Here is a 21,812-nt window from a genome sequence, read left to right on the forward strand (position 1 = left end):
AAAGGTTTTAATCATTGTGTGTAGTGTGTCAGCTTGTGATTGATACTTTTCACGATTCATTTATTAAGGTACTAATCAAAATCCTCATCACACCGGTCACGAGTCACAGGAAGATGCTAGGGAGCAAAACATTTCTGATACGCCAATATCTGCTGATAAATGATCTAAGTGATTCCTGAGATGTCGTTATCAAACCCTTATGAAATAGAAATGTAAGTGAATTTTGATATTTCAAGGTTTAACCGTAACATTTGCTATAATTAACGATAAATAAAAAGAAATACAACAACATATATTGAACTTAAATTAAGACCATTCTTACATAAAATGTTAAACTCATTCTTTCTCCACTGTTTATTCTGTCAAATTATATTTCCATATGTGCAAACTTTTTTTATGAACCGCCCGATAACTTTGTTGGACCTGCGATCCAATTATGACCAAACTAGGAATCATGGGAAAGTCCTGGAATTTACTTCAGGGCATTGATGGGGAAATTCTTTGTTAAACTATGATTCTAACTCTTTTGTGTCTTTTTTTTAATTCCAGGTCCATTATCCAGATGTGGAAAGAGTAGAGTGGCTGAATAAGGTACACACACACACACTCACTCACACGCACACACACACGCACACTCTCACACACTCACACACTCACACACACACGCACACTCACACACACACACACACACACACACACACACGCACACGCACACACACACACACACTCTCACTCACTGCCTTCATCTCTCTATCCTCACCCACTCGCTGTCTCTATGATACATCAGCCGCTGTTAGCCTGTTAGCTCTAGAGGCAGACAGGTAGTGTATAAATAGCATCTGAATCTGGAGCACGGTTAGACCCTGACCCAGTACTGAGAGGGAGGAGAGTGGTAGAGAGTGAGTGGTAGAGAGAAACAGAGAGAGAGAGAGAGAGAGAGATACTTACTGTAAATGTGTACTCATAAAGTACTTCCTGTAAAAAGTAAATGGACCAGAGAAATTAGTTTGCACTCTCTGTATCCGATGTAGTGATGTTCACGTTGGATTTGTCTTTATGGCTATTCACAGGTAGTGTTTGAAAAAAGTTTAATTTAACTTTAATGTCATAGCGTTGATCTTTAGTGACATATTCTGAGTTTTCGCCTATTATTTTGACGTTTAAGTTATATTATACGTCATTATTTTCTCCACATCACTTAGATCAGTTTCAATATTCAGAAGCAGATATTTCTATATAATACGAGCTATGAATATTCCATCGATCTAGAAAGGGGTCACATGGAGCTGCTATGAAATCTTCTACCCCTGCTGAGCAGACATCACAGGAACAGAATCGTCCTGATCTCTGCACCGTTTCTTATTTCATACAAATCAATATACTACCACATAAATCTCTGAAGTGTCTCCAACAAGTCCACAAAGACTTTCAGTTGTATATGTATGAAAATCCTGTTCTCTCTCTCTCCTCTTCCTCAGACGGTGAAGCAGATGTGGCCTTTCATCTGCCAGTTTGTGGACAAGCTGTTCAGGGAGACCATCGAGCCGGCGGTGAAGGGCGCCAACCCTCATCTCAGCTCCTTCTGCTTCACCAAGATCGACATGGGCGACAAGGTGATGAGAAGACACACGAGCAGACTCTGGATCCAAATGCATAAGGCTGGGGAATTTGGATCAGGGATACTTTGGCTTAGTTTCTGAAAAGTAGGAGTAGTTTATTGTCTATGGAACCAGCAGTTCTCACAGAGCCATAAGAAAAGCAGATGTAATGGTCACTCTGATGGGTTATCTGCAAGTTATTTTATTATTGAAATACTGTTGTGGTTTGCCTGAAACGTACAATATTACAGCGTTGCCTCTTTAACTCTGCTGCTCATAGTGTAGGTGTTCAGATCTTCTATTGGTGTGTTTCTAAATTCGTTCTCTGTATTTTCTTTTCAAACATCGAGGTCCTGGAGCTGAAAAAGCTTTACTCTTCTTTTACCACCGGGTTTCTTTCTGTTCCGTCCTGAAGAACATCCTGACCCATATTTTGCTCATGTTTCAGAGCAGAGCTTTAATTATACTGTTGCTACAGAGAAAGGTTGAAGTGATATTTCAGAGCTGTTCACTCACTCGTACCGGTTTCCTTCATGTCTTGTGTGTCCGCAGCCGCTGAGAGTGAACGGGGTGAAAGTTTACACAGAGAACGTGGACAAGAGGCAGGTGATCATGGATCTGCAGATCAGGTAACACGCTGAAACCAAAGCATCTCACTCTCCTATACTTTCTGAAGCTGCTTAAATCTATAATATTTTTCATTATTGTCATCAAATCCCATAAAGAGACCACTGTTGTCTTCATGTGGTTGCCATGGTAACATAGTGATGGAATTACTCCCAGCATCAGCACCTTCAGACACAGTACTACACAGTACTACAGAACTAGAGTACTCCACATTAGTTCAAATGAACGTCCTCGTGGTTCAAACATGCCGTTGGAGATGAAGACTGCAGCTGCTTCTTCTTCTTCTTCTACTGTTTAATGCTGTCTCTACTTCCTGTGATTGGTCCAAAAGTCCAAACTAAGATGTAACAGAAAATCTAATTTCATGTAGAAGAAAAAGCTCAGTATTTCCCTCTTCCCCTCTTTGTTTTTTTCTTTGTTTCTTTCTCTCCCTGCTTTCACACTATGACACTGTATGAATTCTCTAACTGCATTTATTTTTTAATTCTCAGTTTTGTCGGAAACACAGAGATTGACGTGGACATCAAGAAGTTCTATTGCAGAGCTGGGATCAAAAGTATTCAGGTATGAGTCCAATGATAAAACGCTGCCGGTGATTTGAATGGCAGATTTTCTATGACAAAGGTTGTGAGATAAAAAGATAAATTGACTTCTCATTCACCAACTGTAACTCTGATGGATGATAAAAGAGACAGATGTGAGATTTTATAGGTTGTCGTCCTCAGTTATTTGTCCGTGACCGCCATATTAACCTGTGACCTCTCCAGAGACGCTTTTACATAATGTGTTGACACCGCGGCCGATAAAGAAGACGTTATCCGCTCGGCTGTTGGCACAGGATCAGGCCATGTTTGCTGTTCAGAGATCAGAGAGGGAGAGAAAGTGGAACGATTTACATTGGGTCAACATTTGTCTTTTGCGTGTGACTCAAACTTTATGGCTGCTTTCGCGGGATCTTTGTCAGCTTTTCATTGGCTGTCGAAGAAATAATCTGTTCAGGTGCAAAAACACGTTAACTTGGAGCTCATGTGTGATAGAGTTGGATGATTTCTTCCCTCGTTGCTTTTCCTCTGGTCAAACTGATCCTGACGCACACGGTTATTAAAGAATCTCCCTTCAGGCAGGAGCGAGCTGCAGGAGGTCAGCGAGGACCAACAACAGGATATCTTCAATCTCTCCCCTGCACCCGTATGATGAGCACAATGTTGTGTTTAATTACTCAGCGCGAGCTACAACCAAATTTGGTGCTGCAGTCGAGCAAGCTGCATATCAGAGGTTTGAGTCACTGCAGCTGCCGATAGAGCAACGAGCTCAATGATGAGACATTGAAACATTCAGACTTTTATTAAAGGAGAGTTATCGTGTTTTTTCTCTGATTCCTTCCTCCAGTGTGTTTATAGAGTTTTCTTTGTGAATTTAAAAGCTCTGCAAAGTTCAAAAGCTCAAAAAACAGCTGCCACGGATCATTTGTGGAGATGATCTCAATCAATCAATCAATCAAACTTTATTTGTATAGCCCATATTCACAAATCACAATTCGTCTCACAGGGCTTTAACATGGTGAGACATCCTCTGTCCTAAACCCTCAACAAGAGTAAGGAAAAACTACAAAAAAACCCTGTTAACAGGGTAAAAATATGTAGAAACCTCAGAGAGACATGTGAGGATCCGTCTCCTAGGACGGACAGAAGTGCAATGGATGTCAAGTGTAGGAAAACTTCATCAAGATTAAAGTTTTTTGGCAGCATTGATAGGGTAAACATTTTGAAGGATAATTTCAATACGGTATGTCAAGCAGTCCTGCTGCAATCAGTCTATGGTCAGCAACCAGCAGGATCATGATCCACCATCCGGTCAGAGGCCACTTTAGTCCACATGATCTGGAATTCAATGCTGTCAAACGTTCACTGAGCTCCTAACACGACCAGGACTGGCTGGGTTCCTAATGTTGTTCTCTCTCCTCTCCAGCTTCACGGGACGTTGAGGGTGGTGATGGAGCCTCTGCTGGGGGACATGCCTCTGATCGGCGCTCTGAGCGTCTTCTTCCTCAAGAAACCAGTGAGTACCTTGACCTTATGTCCCCTGAACACAACAAAAACAACACAAATCATCACTATTTCCCACGGCCATATCACTATGGACATTATCTAAGCAAAGGCCGGCTCCGTTTGCGAGTCTAGTGGACACAAAGTCCACCTGGCCCCTTGTGGACTCCGCACTCACAAGCTTCCCAGGAACACGTCCATGAATTTCTGGTAAAGTGAAGTGAGGTCTGGACATGTGGACGTCATGAGATGAGTCTGCAGAGTATCCACCCTGAAGTCCTACCTGTTTACCCCCGATACACTTCTTGAAACAACAGCAAGTGTGCAGTCCTAACCATATTACATCTTTCAGTCAGATTTGAACCTGTGATTTACGGTTTTAGTTTATTAGAATGGCTACTGCAGAAGAGGAGGGGGAGGGGGGAGTGATCTTCCCTGCATGAGTCTACCTCAGTCTGTCTCAATCTTCTTAACTCTACTCTTCTCATCTCATCTCATTATTATATACCAACCCACTGTCCAACCCTTTACTGGCTATACTAGCCCCATGCACAGACTTTACCACTACATATTCTTTTATATTTATATATATATATATATTTTTGTTGTTTTATATATATATATATATATATATATATATATATTTGTTATTGTACTTTCCACTCAGGCAGCACAAGAACACTTCCCTACTGGACACTAACACAATCACATCATTGCATTCCATTCCTGTATCTGTAAATATGTTCTCCGTATGTGATTTATGAATGTATGTGAGTGAGGTGTTTAAGTGTATAAGCTACTGGATGATTTAAATTTCCCTCGGGATTAATAAAGTATCCATCTATCTATCTACACATTGACAACAGTTAGCTCTGCCTCCCTGGAGCTTATGAGGATTGAAAGTCTTGTTCTTGTGCGACTGAGCAGAGAGTTTCTGTTTCTTTAAAGGTTATATATGATGTGTTTCTTTCCTCTAGTGTGTTGTATGACATATAGCAGTGTTGTTGTTGTTGTGAGTAACATCCACTCATCACTTCTTGCTCTTACTGTTGGAACATGGCCCTGTTTGTTTTTCTAAACCTCCATCAACAGCAGCACTTTCCACCTCAGTCTTCCCGATGGCTGCCGAGCTTCAGTCCTTCTTTATCAGTGGATTCCTTCTCTGCTGCCGTCTTCCTTCCTGTGCATCAACACATGTTATCTTCTAGAGTTTAGACTTTGATGCCCACACCCACAGGAAAAGAGTCATCATCAAAAAGCCCCCAAAAGACATGAAATTCTTCTTCTCCTCCTGAAATTTTTTGTGGTGAAGAGTCAAACTTGAAAGAAAAGTCTGTGTTATCTGTTTCTTCTGCTTGTCACCTGCTGTTGGGTCAGATCTCAGCTTTGTATCTGAACTAAGATGGTGAACATTAAGTTAGCATTGAAGCATTATCTGCAAAATAAAGGCGAGATCTACATTTCAAAAGTCCCAAACAAATGGTCCAAGCTGGACATTTTAAACTAAAGACGTATTTTAAACAAAGTTTGATTTGTCATGACTTCCTGTGTCTTATCTTTATCTGGGTCACCCTTGTCAGACATGACAGCCTGACTCATTGTTTGTTATTAAATCACTGACGCGGAAAGACTTCTGCCGTCACTACAGTTATATTCACCTTTCTGAAAAATACTTTCCTGTGATTGTGATGACGCCTCGGGATTTAGATTTGTCATCAGATGCCTCCCGCACTGTTCTTACACTTCAGTCACATCTTCAATGCAGCTGCACTTTCATGAAGCTTTGTTCAACCGCCAAACTCTTCTGGATGCCTCGAACGAGTCCGGTGACATTCTGTTCCAGCTGTAAAAGTTATATTTGTAACCTGCTGTTCCAGGAGTTGCCTTAAACTTGCCAAAAATGATTTCCTTTGTCCTGAGCTGACTGGTGCATTGTTTACATCACATTCACATACCAGTCATAGTCAGCCTTTGATAAACTGTCAGCAACAGTCTGAGGGTTGAACAGAGACAAGTCGTTTCACTCTGGAGGAGAAACGTGGACATTCGTCTGCAAGTCACGCTCACTTCAGTGCAATGACATGTGAACAGATTCCAGTGGGTTGGTGGAACCCGGACCAGTTAGCGCTCGTCTTCCACTCGACCCCCTGAGGGGCTTTGTGCTTCCACCACATTTGCTTTGTATACAAATGAGTTCCAGAGCAATCATGCATCAACGTTTGTACTTGGGGTTTTGCCGATGACTCTGTGATTGTGAGTCGTCTCTGGGATGGGAAGCAAAACCATGGACCAGTCCTTTTTTAATTTGTTTACTGGCCTGACAGAAAACTTTAGTATTTTACATGGTGGGGGGAAAAGACATTATGTATTTATTTGATTTTCCTAGTACAATTAGAACAAACTCTACTGATGCTGCTGTTGTTTTAAATCCATTTGTGCATGTGTGCAGTTACTCCAGCAGTTTAATGCACCACTTCAGCTTCGATGCTCTTCATTCGCTTCAGCTGTAATAATGGCTTCCAGTATTTGACCTTTTAAGCCTCTTTTATGACCTTTTCCAGCTTTGCAGTCGCTCTTAATCTGCGACATACTGACACACACACACACACACATACACACAATCCTCCCTTCTCTGACTTCCACTCATGCTCAAACTTCTATATTTTCAAACACAGTCACACGGCCATCAGGTCACTTTAGTCCACATATACACTGTGTCTCCCATGACAACTGTTACTCTGCTCACGCTCCTTTTAAGGCCGATGGATGTTGTTATTTTGAACTGGGCGCCTTCCCAACGCGACTCTGGTGAAGTGTGTCGTGCACTAAGCGGTACAGTGTAGATGTGTGATGCCTGAACTGGACGGGCAGTTGCTGCTCATCAGCTGCAGGAACACGGACTGCAGGCTGAGACACTCCTGCTCCTCTCGTCTGATTCCATTCTCACAGAGTAAACAGATCAGTCAGGACTGATTGCTGCCCCACCTCCGTTCCATCCAGACTCCATCCTGTTTACTGTTTGTACAAATGAACACAGACTCTGGGTATATTCTGTGGAATGACCAGGACAAGACAACTGTCCACTGGTTGTTTCTATAGAGAATGACTCTTGTGCTGTGGAATAAAAAACCCGGGTTGAGAGCAGGACCAGCATCATATCTTATCACACCTACAGCTTTATGATCAGCTGAGGGGTTGGACGTTAACGGCTTGTCTTGAATAATAGAAGTGACAAAGTAGCTGTGCACTTTAAGCATCTGCATTCCTTCTGAAAGCAAGATTTGTTGTCCTTCTTTATCATCCAAGCCAGAATGTTATGGAGACAGTGATTGAATGAGATCCTGCAAATAATGGTGAACATTAGGAATAGTTGTCAAATGCATATATACTACAGTTTATATGACAGATTATTCTTGTTTAATTTCAGTCACAGTTTCTTTGTCTTTTGTCTCCTTGTATTTAACATTTTCCTCATTTCTCCTCTTCTTCAGTTGCTCGACATCAATTGGAGCGGACTCACAAACATGCTGGACATTCCTGGTTTAAAGTAAGTGACAGTGTGTAAAGTGTTTTTAGTTTGATCTCAAATACCTCATACACGTGATGTCGACTGGTTTTTAACTCTTATCAGTTATGTTGTTAAGAGCCACATCATGCACACGTACACACACACACAAACACACACACACACACTCATATTCTTTGATTATCATGACCAGGTGGTTTCTCTTCAGGGAGCGAGCAGGGAGAACAGCTGTGTGACATGCTCTCACACAGCTGTTTTACATAGCATACACACACACACTCACACACACACACACACACAACGTTGTGTAGCTCTTACCTCCTCTCACCTCCTCTCACCTTGATCCCACCGGCCCTCGGTCAGAGTGGTCTCCCAGACTCTCAGGCTCGGCTGCTGAAACCATTACATTAACCTCTGGATCACAGAATGGATTATGACCTATTCCCCCCCCCCCCGCTAAGTGTTGTTATTTTTAGTAACGTGATTATGAAAGGAGAGTGGCGGCAGACAGAACCGTGATGTCGGACGGATTTGTGAGAAGCGCTTCGAACCAGGACTTCTTTTGGTGCCGCGTTAATCTTCACTTTTAATATCTTGTGAGGTTTCTTTGTTTCATATGAAGATGAGAAATACACTCGTCTGATCCAGGTCCCTCTGTCACGGAGAAGAAAAAATGTAGACGTAAGCGTACAGCAGGTTTTTATACTGTCTCCATCAGCAGCAGCCATCTTTGTTGTTGATAAAAATTCCCCATTGGACACTCCTCTGTCGGCCATGAAACTCTGGGACACGACTTTCCGACCTCAACTCTTACAAACCAATTAACTTCAATATACAATCAGCTCCAAATAGTAGTTTTTAATTGTGAACTTCTCAAATGTTGAACTTTTGACAATTGCAAACTGTTTGTCCGTCTCTTACAAGCACATATTAACATTTAGGTTTTAAAGTTATCATCCGCCCGTCACACCTGATGCTTTTTCTTTGCTCTCTGTATCTATGTAAATATTGGAAACAGGTGTCAAAGTGTTGCTCAATCGTTCAGAAAACACAAACACAACACGTATTCTTCGTCAAGATTATTCACCAAGCAACTTAAATGTGAACCTCATGGCGATAAGGTGGTTAACGTCCTGGACGGCGCCCGCAGAGCAGTTGCCTGCCGGGTGGAAACTCCTCTGAACGGATCTGCTGCCGTTTCCTGCTGCATCACTGTTTGTAGAAACTCGTTTCCAAAAAACTCCGCCCTGTGAAATGTAGCTTTCCTCGTCTGACGAGTTTGGAGCAAAACACCAATGTGTGTGTCTGTGTGTGTGGGTTTGTGTGTGTGTGGGTGTGTGTGTGTGTCTGCTTTTCTCCTGCGATCAGGCTACAGACCTACCCTGACCTCGCCCTCCCTACTTTCTTCCTGTGTGTGTGTGTGTGTGTGTGTGTGTGTGTGTGAGAACAGCAGGATATACACACACGTCTGCTCAGACTGCTAGATGACATAATCACACTACACACCAAGAAAAACACACACCTGCTTATGAAATATAAGTGGTTGTTTCACATGTCAACACACACACACACACACACACAGACACACACTGCTCAGTCTAATACCAAAACAAAGTCCCCCTCTAGGCATGATGGGATATGTGGAAGCCACAGTATTACACCATCCAACACTCATCTGGATGCAGTTATGTGTTTGTGTTGTGGTTTGCTTTGAGCAGACCAGGAATCAGCACGTCAACACTAGACATACTTGACAAATCACGTGACAAGACAGTTTGAAACAGACCCCGGATCAGCCCGGCTGTGTTCTGAGGCAGGACACTGCTGCTCTCTAGAGGACATCCAGGGTAGTGTCGGGTAGTTTAGCCTGTGATGAACCAAAGCTTCATCTGAAGAGCTACTTGTATTTAAACTAATCTGAAAACAAGCATTGGTTCCTTTTAACGGCATAATAATTAATACTGGTCTACAGTCTGATCCAGAACTACACATTTTAAATTTTATTTACTTAATTTTACTTTACTGATGTTGATTTAATAGCCTGTAACTGATAGATTGAGGTAACACAGCTTTAAACTAGTTCATCTCACTCTAACTCATTTTTCCTTCTCTTCTTAAATCTAATTTATCGATATGATTTATGATCTAAACTCTGCCTTCTCCATGTTAGAAGATGGGACAAAGTTCTACAAAATTCTGGTTGTTTGAAATCCCCAAATTTGAACCTATTGTTTTTTTGGTCTAATTTATTGTCTGTCTTTGTCTGTGTCTGTGTCTGTCCTCCGTCCTTCTGTCTCAGTGGTTTATGTGACAACATCATCCAGGACATCATCTACGATTTCCTGGTTCTGCCCAACTCCATCAAGATCCCTCTGGTGGGAGAAGCTGCACTAGCCGCGCTGCGCTTCCCCGTTCCCAAGGTAGCACACACACCCCGGCCTCCTCCACGTTAGCAGATGGGACATAAAAGTCAAAGTTCATGTGAAGTTGACCTCTGCTCCTGCTCATTCCCGCCCTCTGTTCCTCGTCCGTGTCCTCAGGGCATCCTGAGGATCCACTTCATCGAGGCCCAGGACTTGCTGATTAAAGACAAGTTACTCGGAGGGCTGATTAAAGGCAAGTCGGACCCGTACGGAGTCGTCCAGGTCGGGACACAAGTCTTCCAGAGCAAAGTCAAACACGAGACCATCAACCCCAAATGGAATGAAGTGTACGAGGTGAGTGGGGAAGTTATCCCGAGTCGTGATTGTACGGTGAACGTTTTTCTTTCCTGTGTCCGTTGTCCATTTCTTGTAATCGTGAATCACTTTGCTGCAGCTCCTCTTTTCAGCCTCTGTCTCAAAGCCCTTGTCTCAGATTTAGGGTTCATTGCCCGGCAATAAAAATTCTACAAAATCTGACCCTGAAGCGTTTTTATGTTTTATCAGATTCCTTTTTCCCTCAGTTGAATTTGTGTTAAAATAAGTCAAAGCACTGGTGGATTCGAACTATGAAACTTTTCCCTGAAGAGTTAAGACTCGATTTCAAATGACGACTTTAAGATGAATTTGTTACACTTGGTCTCCAGATTTAGACACGTGTGGGTTCTGGGTTCTCACAGTGTCCAACCATCTCCGTCTGTTCCTCTCAAGGCCTCGTGTTAACGTATCTGTTTGTGTCTTCAGGCCATGGTGTACGATCACTCTGGACCCAATGTGGGCGTCGAGCTGTTTGACGACGACCCCGATAAAGACGACTTTCTGGGAAGGTAATATTGATTTCTGTTAAATTAAATTAAGAGTTTAAACTTTTTTACCTCAGGCTGCTGGATCTTAAATCTGTAACCTTTTAACCTCTTACTGCTTTTACTTTTTTTGTAAGTAACTTATTGCAGTTTTATTAATAACAAGAAGTAGAGGAGAGTTTTTCAACATCACCAGTTCTGAAACTATGCACAGATATAAATTTAATATATGCTGAAGTATTATATCAGCAAAGTGTCCGGTTTATTCTCTGTAAACCTTTTTTAAAGAAATGTTTTGACAGGATGAGAGAGTTTGTTGTGACGAGTCGGCCTCAGTAAAGTGTCGTACTGTTTGTGTCTTTGTGTTTCTCAGTCTGGTGATCAACCTGGCCGAGCTCCAGAAGGAACAGAAGGTCGACGAGGTAAATGCATCTTCAAACTAATGCTTCATCCTTTTTTAAATACAAATATCCAAACTTCTTTTGGTTTCCAACTTAGCTTTTTCAAAATAAGCTGAATATAAATAGTCAAAGTTATAATGAACGCTTTACAGTATCTTCTTTATTTTTAAAAACCTTGTGGCGTTGTTGCATCACTTCCACTGATCCACAAGACGATTTTCTCTGTTACTCATGAAAGTGTCGATATCAACAGTGAACATATGTGTGTCCTCAGTGGTTTGTTTTGGAGGAAGTGGCCTCAGGGAAGCTGCACCTCAAACTGGAGTGGTTGTCTCCTCTGGCTGCACCTGAGCAGCTGGACCAGGTACCGGCTTCACTCACACAAACCGCTCATTCACATCCACTAACATGACTGTACAGCTGACCCCTGACCTTTACCAGTCACTGACCTCTCCCACCCTCCTCCCCCGACCCCACAGGCGCTGATGAACATCGGTGCTGATCGCGGTAAAGCCAGCGACGGCCTGTCCTCTGCGCTGCTCGTAGTCTACCTGGATTCTGCCAGAAACCTGCCGGTGAGTGATAAAGCTCGTAACTCCGCCAACAGTAAATTCAAGTATATTTTTTTCGTCAAGATCACTCGGAAATTGTTGACGACAATGTTACAGGTAATAAATCCTGGATACGCCCCCTGACTGGGGTCAGCACCAACATTCAAAGAGTTCTTCCCTGACCCATTCCACATTCTTCCTACAGGTTTCGTGGTAATCCATCACATCTGGATTAAAAAAACGGACGCTTATGAAACCCTAACCCTTCTGCGTAGGCTATAATATTCTTGGGAAACACCAGCACGGCTCTGTGGTTCTCTCTGTAGACGCTTCCTCACAGAAAAGGACGTCGTATTTTCAGCTTCCGTGTCGATCACTAATCAGACGCTGCAGGAATACAGAAAATCTTAAAACTTAAAGAACAGTGACAGGAAATAAAAGCTGAGGACGAGAATCGTTAAAGTTTCATTTTCATGGGAATGTTTTAGAGTGAAAACATGAAGTCTCTCGTCTCCTACAGAAGTGTGTTTTCTCTTCGCGGTTAAGCCTCTGTAGTGCACGCCTCACCTTCCTCTTTTCAGCCTCCTCTTCTTCTCTGCCTCTCCTCTCCTCCTCCCCCCTCTGAAGAGCGTCTTCGAGGGGAACTTGGGCTCCGGCTACTTAAAAGAGCGGCGGGCGGCGGGCCTGGTGTTCTGCGAGAACACCGCCTCTCTCTATAGGACCTTGTTTGTGAGTCTGCCGGCTGTTTTCTGCATCCTAGAGCAGCTTGAGGTTTGATGAACGCTGCTGCAGACGTCTTGCTTTTCTTTTTTCTGTTGTGGTTTTTGCTTGCGTTTGGTTTTAAAGAAAGTTTGTTAACCGTCTGCCTGATGAGCATGACTCCCTCCTAGTGCACGGGTTGAGTTCTCCACTATCTTTATTTAACGTGAATGTTTTCTGTTGACTCATCACAAGAAAATAATCTAACAACATTGAGGGTTTAGGTTTTAGGATCAAAAACATCTTTCCTTTCCTCCAGATTTTGATTTGTGACATTCTGGTTATCTAGAGCCGTGTTGAAGAAAAATAACAATATGGAGATGTGGAGGATAAAGTCATAATATCACATCGGGTTGATTTTCATCAGCAATGGTGGGAAAGACACCAACTCCCATGATCCCACGCTGCTTTATGATGTCGTCAAACTAGGTTTCTGGTTATTGTTTTGATTGAGTGACCCCTAGTGGCCAAAGTTACACATCATACACTCAAACCAAACTTAAAGAGCGAACTGGCCTCAGAATTATAATAGAATTAGGAAAACAGAAAATATATGTAATTTCAGCTCCTCATTCAAAAAAACGTCTTAATATTTTATTCGTAATAAAAAAGGGGTTATTTTTTATATAAATTTAATTTTATATTTAATCACAGTTTTTGTAATTGATAAAATACTACAGAGACATATCTGTATAGAGGGAGGAATGTATTTGGATCCTATTGTTTTTAGATTTTCAGAGTAGGGAGGGCGAATTCTCCGTGGATTGCTTCTCTCCATCCATCATGTTTAAATCTACTGTGTGTGAACTGGTTTGCTCCATCAGTCTCCTATGTGACCGCAGCTCGACCACCAGGGGGCAGCACATGGATACTGGTCCATTCAAAGCCACTGTATAAAAAGACCTTTCGACAGGAACCGTCAAAAGACTCAATGCCTCCTTCATCAGACCCAATACTTGCCAGAATGTCCGTGTGTGTCCTGTCCCATCGCTGAGTCTTCAGACTATAATCTGTGAATAAAGATGGACGCCGCGTCTCCACTTCCTCCCACGAGACAAGAATGAAGCCAAACTATCCAATGGTGCTGCCCTCTTGTGGCGGTGACGTGATAGTGATTGTGGCGTTGAGCAGTGATATCGAGATCCGGCTCCAGAACAACCGAGCGTCTCTCAAGATGATTTGGCTTCACTTTCTTTTGGAGCCGTCGTGTCGTCCATCTTTATTTTCAGTCAAGGAAAAGGAAGAAAACTCTGATTCTGTTTCTCTTCGATCTCATTCCGTTGTGAACGAAGGAGGATGTGAACGTGAACAGTTCAGTTAGTGAGTCGTTCACATCAGTAGGAAAATATCAATGTTTCCCCATCATCACCACATCCAACCATCCCAGCTTCCTGTGGATCATACTGGTTTCCTCTCTCTGTTTTAATCTCCTCTCTCTGTTTTAATCACCAAATCTAATGTTGTGGCATTTTCACTAGAGTCCAAACAATTTAATTTTTGTTTGATATTGGTTCCAAGTCTTCCTCAAATTGAATTTATTTGTTTGTTTTTGTATTTATTATTTAAATTTGGTTTTATTTTCAGTTTTCACATTGTCTCAACTCTTCATCAGCCAAATTTGATGGATAACACTAAGAATATGTTTTTATATATATATATAGATTTAGTTTTGAAACTCAAAAAACTTTGCTTGGACTCTATTTTTAAGCTGGTGACCATATTTAATTGGGTAATGACATTAACCATGTGATCATTCATGTTGTCTCTGTCTGTGTTGTGTTGTGTTGCATCCTCATGTTGGACGATGATGGTGATGCCGGTGTTTTCTATCTCATCCTCCTCTTCCTCCCTGCATGCCCCCTTGTTCCCCTAATAACCCGGTGTGTGTGACTGTGTGTGTGTGTGTGTTTGTGTTTGTGTGTTTGCTCTCTCCTCCCTTGTCCCGGCGGAAAATCAAAGCGCAATCCGTTAGAGTTCAACCCAGCGGGGCTGAAGAAGGCCTCGTTCAGTAAGGCCATCAAGGTAACGACATGGAGACGAAGCACCCCCCCCACATCGCTCAGACACTGAGGACGAATGCAGAGGAGACACAGAGACAAACCGATCGCACATTCAACTCGTTTTCCACCTGCACGGCAATAAACACTTTGAACACAATGCTAGTCAACGTAACTCTGCGAGCAGGATGTGTTACTCGGCTCTGATTCAAGATAAACATCGGAATAAAATGATTCAAGATTGAATTAAAAGAGATATAAAATAAATACACATCAGAAATACAGTAAAGCCGTTTTCAGACCTAAACTCTTTTGTTTGAGTCAGACGTGTTCACAACAACAGGAAAGAGGTCGGAGACTGAAAGAGAATAAAGAATAGAGATCGTTAAAATGTGAAGATCCTCTCCTGTCAACATTAGTTAGTTGTTTTCAGCTCTGTTTGCTGTTGTTACTGTAACTGACTGAAGTGAAGACATTAACAAACTCCACTAATCACATCTGTCGACTAAAAACTGTGCAACGTGTCTAACAATGTGTTCTAAATACCAGCGTTGTGTTCTGAAGCACATTCACACTCAACCTCTTGATTCTGAAACTTTTAATTGAGCTTTTCATTCTGATCTGATGAGTTTTTTCCTCTGGTTGTGGGATTTATTCTTTATTGATAGAATTTCCTTCCTTATTCCTTCACATTAAAAGTGACACATTAAACCATCACACCGGTTTGTCTGGCGTCGTGTACGACATGATATCATCTATGTTGTAAATACATTTAACAGTGTATTGCATGTTTTAGTGGCTAATTTAATCTGTTTTATTTAATAGTTTGTCTTAAAAAGCTGGTAAAGATAACATCAAGTCAAATCTTCACCCAAGTGAGACTTCCTTGCTTAACATTCCTGACAGAAATCTTGGATTGTAAGTAATCAAAACTTTTTAAAAACCTCTTTTCCTTCCTCGGCAGTCCGGTAAAAAAGTGACCAGTGATCCCAATCCGTTAGTCCAGTTCAGAGTGGGACACACATCCTTCGAGAGCAAGGTGAGACCACGGTTTATTAATTCAGTGTAATGCTTGGATGTTTATATAATATGGCTTTTTGAAGATGAAAAATATACGTTTAAGGGTCTAGGTGTGTTTTAACAATTCAAAATTGAATTGAAATAATCAAAAAGATGAAAGTTTTCCACTAATATGTTAAAATCTTGCACACTAGCTCTTTCAAGTTGGTCTCATTCATTTAATTTAATGTCTCTGAATCCTGGACAAACTCAGTAAAAAGCTGTTTTCACCAGAGAGCCTGTTCCTGTTCCTGCTTGTGTCTTGTGTCTTGTTTTGAAATTCCCTCTTTGTGAAACGCTCGTGTTTCCAGACTCGATATAAGACCAACGAGCCCGTGTGGGAGGAGAGCTTCACCTTCCTCATTCACAACCCCAGGAACCAGCAGCTGGAAGTGGAGGTATTAAAACCACACAGAAGAGAAAGTGATTGTTAAATAGAAATTGATTTTAATTAATCATTTTAATTAATAATGATTATTATTATTATATTAAATTAAGGAATAAATGCAAAGAATTGATGCCCAGTAGAATAACCGTACAATGAAGATCATTTAGGTGCAAAAGTAGGTTAAGTAGAAAATGTGGTATCTGCCAAAAGCAGTATTGCTATGATATTGAAGTAGTAATATATTATACTGCACCAAATGATTTGCAATATGGTACTCATAATAAAAAATAAATCTAGCACTTTATAGTGAAACTAAAAGTGTACATGAAAATTATACTGCACATATATTAAAAAATAGTGCACATGTGAATGAACATAATATTGCCCAAAATATGAAAATACAAATAAATACACAAACACAAAAATATCATGGAGGGAAAAGGAAAGAGTAATAAAATAAATGAATTAAAAAAAAATATTGCTGATATTAAACATAACAGAAAATGTGTATTGCAAATGTTAAAGAACTTTAAATTCCCATGATGAAAAATAGTTTTTTAAGTATTATTGGACATCATATTTAAACACGACAGATAACTTGATTTACACTTTAATGTTGCACATGGTGTAAAAACTACTGCTGCTCATCGAACTGGTCTGATATTGTATCTGACGTGATTCTGTTGTTTTCCACAGGTGAAGGATGAGAAACACGAATGTTCTCTGGGGACGATCTCGCTGCCGCTGACTCGCCTCCTGGAGGCAGAAGACATGACGCTGAACCAGCGCTTCCCTCTGAAGAACTCCGGGCCGAGCTGCACCCTGAAGATGAAGATGGCTCTGCGGGTACGAGACGCCACCTGTGGGAGGAGACGCCAATCCGACCGCCATCGTTTCTTCAGAGCAGTGTTTATGGTTGTTGGGCCGACAGTTGCCCGTGTGCTCAACCAATCAACTGGTGTGTGATTGTCTTTATTCCTCTTGTGTTGCTCCAGGTGTTGTGCCAGGTGAAGGACACGTCCCCAGCCCCTGACTCCGCCCCCTCCTCGGTGCAGGTCCCTAAGTCCTCCGGCCAGACGCCGAGACCCTCGGCCTCCTCTGACTCCAAGCTTCCCTCCGACGCCTCTGACCACCCCCCCTCGGCCCAGGACCTGATGAACCGGCAGAAGGAAACGGGCGAATACGCCCGGTCTCCCGGAAGCACGGACCTGGGGCAGGGCGGAGCAGAAAGAGGAGGGCGGAGTCTGGCGGATTCCGGGAGGAGCAGCTCTAACCTTGCCATCTCCGGCTCGCAGCAGTACCTGGCCGGAGGCAAAGAGCCGACGCCCAGCATCGCATCGGACATCTCCAACCCCTACGCCACGCAGGAGCTGCAGCAGAGGCTCACCCAGCTGCAGAAGTATCTGTCAACCAATCAAATACCAATTTATGACAAATTATGAATCTGAGAAACGTTGTGTTTTTAGTACGTGTGAAAGTTTAGTTCATGCAGGAGCGTCACGGTCACGTCAGCATAGAGCGTTTGTAAAGATGGACGACCTGCTCGCCCCCTGGTGGCTGGCTTTATAGGTCATAAACCCCTAACCCTAATCCTAATTACAAGACGGTTTCTGTCATTTTAAGAGTTTCCGAAAAGTTTGGCTTTAATTCGTTATTTGAAGCTGTTTAAAAACGTGGAGACCATCGAGACACCTTGGCAGAGTCATCATGTCGTCCATCTTTATATTCAGTCGCTGGTTCAAACCCAGAACCTTCTTGATGTGATGCCACCGCTTTGTGCGAATCAGAGGATCTCACCAGACTTTGTCGCCCCCCCTTCTCTCTCTCTGTAGTGGTTCAGGTCCCAGTTACTTCCCACTGGGTGAGGTCCAGCTCACGGTCAGACACAGCTCGCAGAGGAACAAGCTCATCGTGGTGGTTCACGGCTGCAGGTTCGAGCTAGCGACACTAAAGGGTTAACGCCAACACATTTTACTGGTGAGAGTTTATCGTGAAGTTGTGTTCTTTTATTGTCACCTCAGAAACCTGATAGCCTTCACGGAACAGGGGTCGGATCCGTACGTCCGCCTCTACCTGCTTCCCGACAAACGGAGGTCGGGCCGGAGGAAAACTCACACGTTCAAGAAAACCCTCAACCCCGTTTATGATCAGACGTGAGTTCCTCTGCTGCACGTAGCTGTGTTGTTGATTTAAGTCACGATTATTAACTTCCTCCGTGTTCGTGTGTTCAGGTTTGAGTTCAGCGTCTCCCTCGTGGAGCTCCACAGACGGACCCTGGACGTGGCTGTGAAGAACAGCGGGGGTCTGCTCTCCAAGCACAAAGGCCTTCTGGGAAAGGTACTAACCTTATCTCTGCTCTTTCTCATTCGTTATATAAAGTCTCTGTCACTGCTTCTCAGATTAAAACTGCAAATGGATCTTCTGTGGTTTTCCGTCAGGTTCTGGTGGACTTGACTCATGACGACATCACGAAGAGTTGGACACAATGGTTCGTTACTTTACCAGCTTTGTAAAAAGATTTAGATACGTGTGCTTTTGATTATTGAATGTTGAGCTTGTCAGGTTTCTTTTAAAAACCTTTTAAGAAGTTTATCTTCTTCTATCTGAGCCTTGTGATACTTTGAGAAGAAGGTGATGTTTCCACGAGCTTCTCGAATCGCGTCTTTCGAGATTTCACGCACTTTGATTGGCGACTGCTGATCAAACACAAGTTTGGCTTCGATCTTGGGCTTTTATTTTTTGGGCCGATTCCTCGAGTAGCGAGAACCAGGCCCGAGTGTAGCTGCCGGTGAAGACGTAGGTTCGAGCCTAGTCTCAGGAGACCAGAACCAGAACGGCTTATTACGATGTGGCTCCTGCGCTGAGACATTTAATCTCAAGGTCGCTTCTCTCTCCTGACGCACAACTTGTTTTCCATTGAAATGAAACGCCGCTCCTCTTTCTCCTGCAGGTATGAGCTGAGCGAAGACGGCCTGGCGAGGCCTCCGCAGCTATAGACGTCAACAACGAGTCTTCACGACAACATATCGCCACACTTCCGCTCTACATCACTGCACCATGTTGTTCTTTCATCACTTGTAACTGTTAAACACAAACAAAAGGAACAGAAAAGCAGCTTTCGATTTATTTAATCACGTCAGTCGCAAGGCAAACGTCCCCTTTAAGAAGTGCGTGAGTGGCTGAGTATATATGCAACAAGTAGAAAACTATATATGACACAATATACAGTAGAACAGTCTATTTTTTAGTCGTAAAGATCGATGTGCTGAGGTTTGTAAATAATGTAAAATGATGCTGGATGAAACTGGCGTGGAGAGAAAGACGTCCGAGGTCTCGGACTTGGCCAAATGATTGTTTGTAATTTTATCTGTTATCATGATTATTATTATTTTTTCTTTTTTTAAATTGCTCAATATTCTGGACGGAGTTTCTGAGGCAGAGCGGGGGGGGGCGCAGGGAGAGACGTCACCAAAGAGACGAGAAGTGTTTTATTTTGGTAACACAACTGTACGCTGGCTTTATTACACTTTAATAACGTGTGTATTAACCATGTGATGAGAACTTTGAATTCACAAATATCGTGTTAAATATGATGCAAGTAATAAGTTTATTTAGCTCGATAACAGAGGCTTTTTCATCAGTTAATATACCTGCTGTTACACTGCAATAAGGCCGTTATCTGATGGTTTTTAAAACTATTTGCACATTTGTGTGTTTGTGTGTGTGTTTTTTTATCTGGTCGGGGATCATCCGTGTTCTTATCGGCATTTTGAACATTTCCTGAATTAATTTAGGATGAAAACATCAGGTTTATCAGATAATTTCATCTCAAATTCATTAAATTCATGTTTTTCAAAATATCAAATTCAAAGATTTTGAACTGATGAAAAATCCGTTTGAAGGGAATTTGGTGACATTTTGGTTTTGCTTTCTCATCAAAAGTTAAATGCGAGGTTTGGTTGTGCTTTTGTCTCGAGCAACACAATCCGCCTGCCATCTCCTTTTTAAGTTTATCAATTATTATATGTCGTTATATTATTTGCTTGTATGAAACAATAATGAAATCCACCAGCTGATGTTTTTACACTCATCCCTGTCTCCGTGCTTTATGCTAAGCTAAGCTAACCCTGGATTTTGGTTTTAAAAAATGAAAACATGTATTACTCAAAGTATGGAACTATCGCTATCATGTCATTCCTCTATCACGTTGGACTTTATCTAAAATGAAAAGTGAGAGAACAGCATTTGTGTTAAAAATAAAGACGTAGAGCAGCAGGGTGGTGATTTCACCTCTTCTGTTGTCGTGGCTTTTATTTGATAATTAACACTTTGCACTTTTCATCAAACATCTTTAAACTCGTTGAATTATCTGGACGATGCTTTAATCACCAACGTTTTATTTCCCACTTCCTGTTGTTGATGTCATGATCGTCGCTCACATTTTGTTTACGTCAACATCGGTCTTAACTCTTCATCGAGGGTAATTTTCAACACTTTGTTGTGTCACGTTTGTTGCGTTGACGCACAAAATGTGTCGTCTGAAACAAACCCCACACAGAAGTGGTGAAAACGACATTTCTCTGTTTTCCTGTTTAGTTTTTTTAGCTTCGAGTTTGCCTCTAGTTTCACATTTTTGTTTAGTTCTCGGTTGGTTTAGTTTTTTCTTTAATGTTTGTTTTCTCTTGTTGTTCACTATTGTGTGTAAATTTAATTGCTTGGTTTGTTTCATATTTGTTTTGTGTTGCCTTGTGTACATGCACTTGAATGAAGCATTGATCTGATTTATATCAGTAAGAAACGATGTGGTTGTGAATGAGTTTTAGTATCGAACACTTAATTGTGTTTGTGTGTCAAAACGCAGCCAAACAGTGATTGTGTGTTGATCCTGAGGTGGCTGCAGTTTGACCTTTGCCCTTTGAAACACCAAATATTGACCTTTGCCTTGTTCTCATCAAGAAAGTATTTCACATAAATGTCTAACTATTGTTTAATGTCTCTCAATGTTCTCTTCCAACCGTTGTCCTCTTTGTCGTGGTTTGTGCGTCAGTCTTCGTATTTTGTGTGTCAGCCATCGGGTTTGCACGCTTTGCCTCTGTGGGTGCAGTGTGTCCTCGTTTATCTTGTTTATCTTGTGCCTTAAAATCCACACGGCCCAGAGATATTAACGTGTTTGAAAAGAACCAACGTGTTTTAGAACGTCTCAATGAAATGAATAAAGAGCTTCGGCTGCAGCAGCAGGAAGCTGAACAGCACCTCGGTCTCTGACTCTTCTTTGTGTTTCCATGACGACGCTGTGACGCCAGTTCATCACTTTCCTGTCAAACCCGTCCACAGGTTAACTTACGATAAAAGCCCCGGTGGTCACGGGACGACGGAGACACGTTCCCTCAGTTTCCTCAAAAACAATATGAGCAAATTACTTGCGTAGAATATTTGTTTTGATGAGTTCATACAGTTTATTTAAGTTAATGATCCAAACTAGCTTTTAAAACTCTACTTTTCAAACATAAAAACATGGAAAAATAGTAACAATTAATTGAGAAAACAGACGAGTATAAAATTGAAAAACAAAACAAAGAAAAATGAGTTATTTTAATAATATTTAATTTCCTCTGGTGTGAACTCTTTCCTGGTTCTA

The 21,812-nt window shown here is 41.9% G+C and overlaps 1 protein-coding gene across 1 annotated transcript in view; it reads left to right on the plus strand.

The window, feature by feature from the left end:
* The window catches only part of esyt2a (extended synaptotagmin-like protein 2a), a 32,977-nt gene extending 11,551 nt beyond the window's left edge, over positions 1-21,426 (plus strand). The window contains exons 3-23 of the mRNA XM_061083913.1: positions 550-591; positions 1,479-1,613; positions 2,151-2,227; positions 2,717-2,789; positions 4,194-4,283; positions 7,762-7,817; positions 10,096-10,216; positions 10,337-10,513; positions 10,961-11,043; positions 11,393-11,441; positions 11,695-11,784; positions 11,900-11,995; positions 15,692-15,766; positions 16,098-16,184; positions 16,871-17,020; positions 17,170-17,573; positions 18,007-18,105; positions 18,196-18,327; positions 18,406-18,511; positions 18,613-18,662; positions 19,125-21,426. Coding sequence (XP_060939896.1) covers positions 550-591; positions 1,479-1,613; positions 2,151-2,227; positions 2,717-2,789; positions 4,194-4,283; positions 7,762-7,817; positions 10,096-10,216; positions 10,337-10,513; positions 10,961-11,043; positions 11,393-11,441; positions 11,695-11,784; positions 11,900-11,995; positions 15,692-15,766; positions 16,098-16,184; positions 16,871-17,020; positions 17,170-17,573; positions 18,007-18,105; positions 18,196-18,327; positions 18,406-18,511; positions 18,613-18,662; positions 19,125-19,170 — 2,238 coding nt within the window. The 3' untranslated portion in view covers positions 19,171-21,426. The remainder of the gene's footprint in view (positions 1-549; positions 592-1,478; positions 1,614-2,150; positions 2,228-2,716; positions 2,790-4,193; positions 4,284-7,761; positions 7,818-10,095; positions 10,217-10,336; positions 10,514-10,960; positions 11,044-11,392; positions 11,442-11,694; positions 11,785-11,899; positions 11,996-15,691; positions 15,767-16,097; positions 16,185-16,870; positions 17,021-17,169; positions 17,574-18,006; positions 18,106-18,195; positions 18,328-18,405; positions 18,512-18,612; positions 18,663-19,124) is intronic.
* The last annotated feature ends 386 nt before the right edge of the window (positions 21,427-21,812 follow it).

Source organism: Limanda limanda, chromosome 13, assembly GCF_963576545.1.
Source record: "Limanda limanda chromosome 13, fLimLim1.1, whole genome shotgun sequence".
NCBI classification, from domain to species: Eukaryota; Metazoa; Chordata; class Actinopteri; order Pleuronectiformes; family Pleuronectidae; genus Limanda; species Limanda limanda.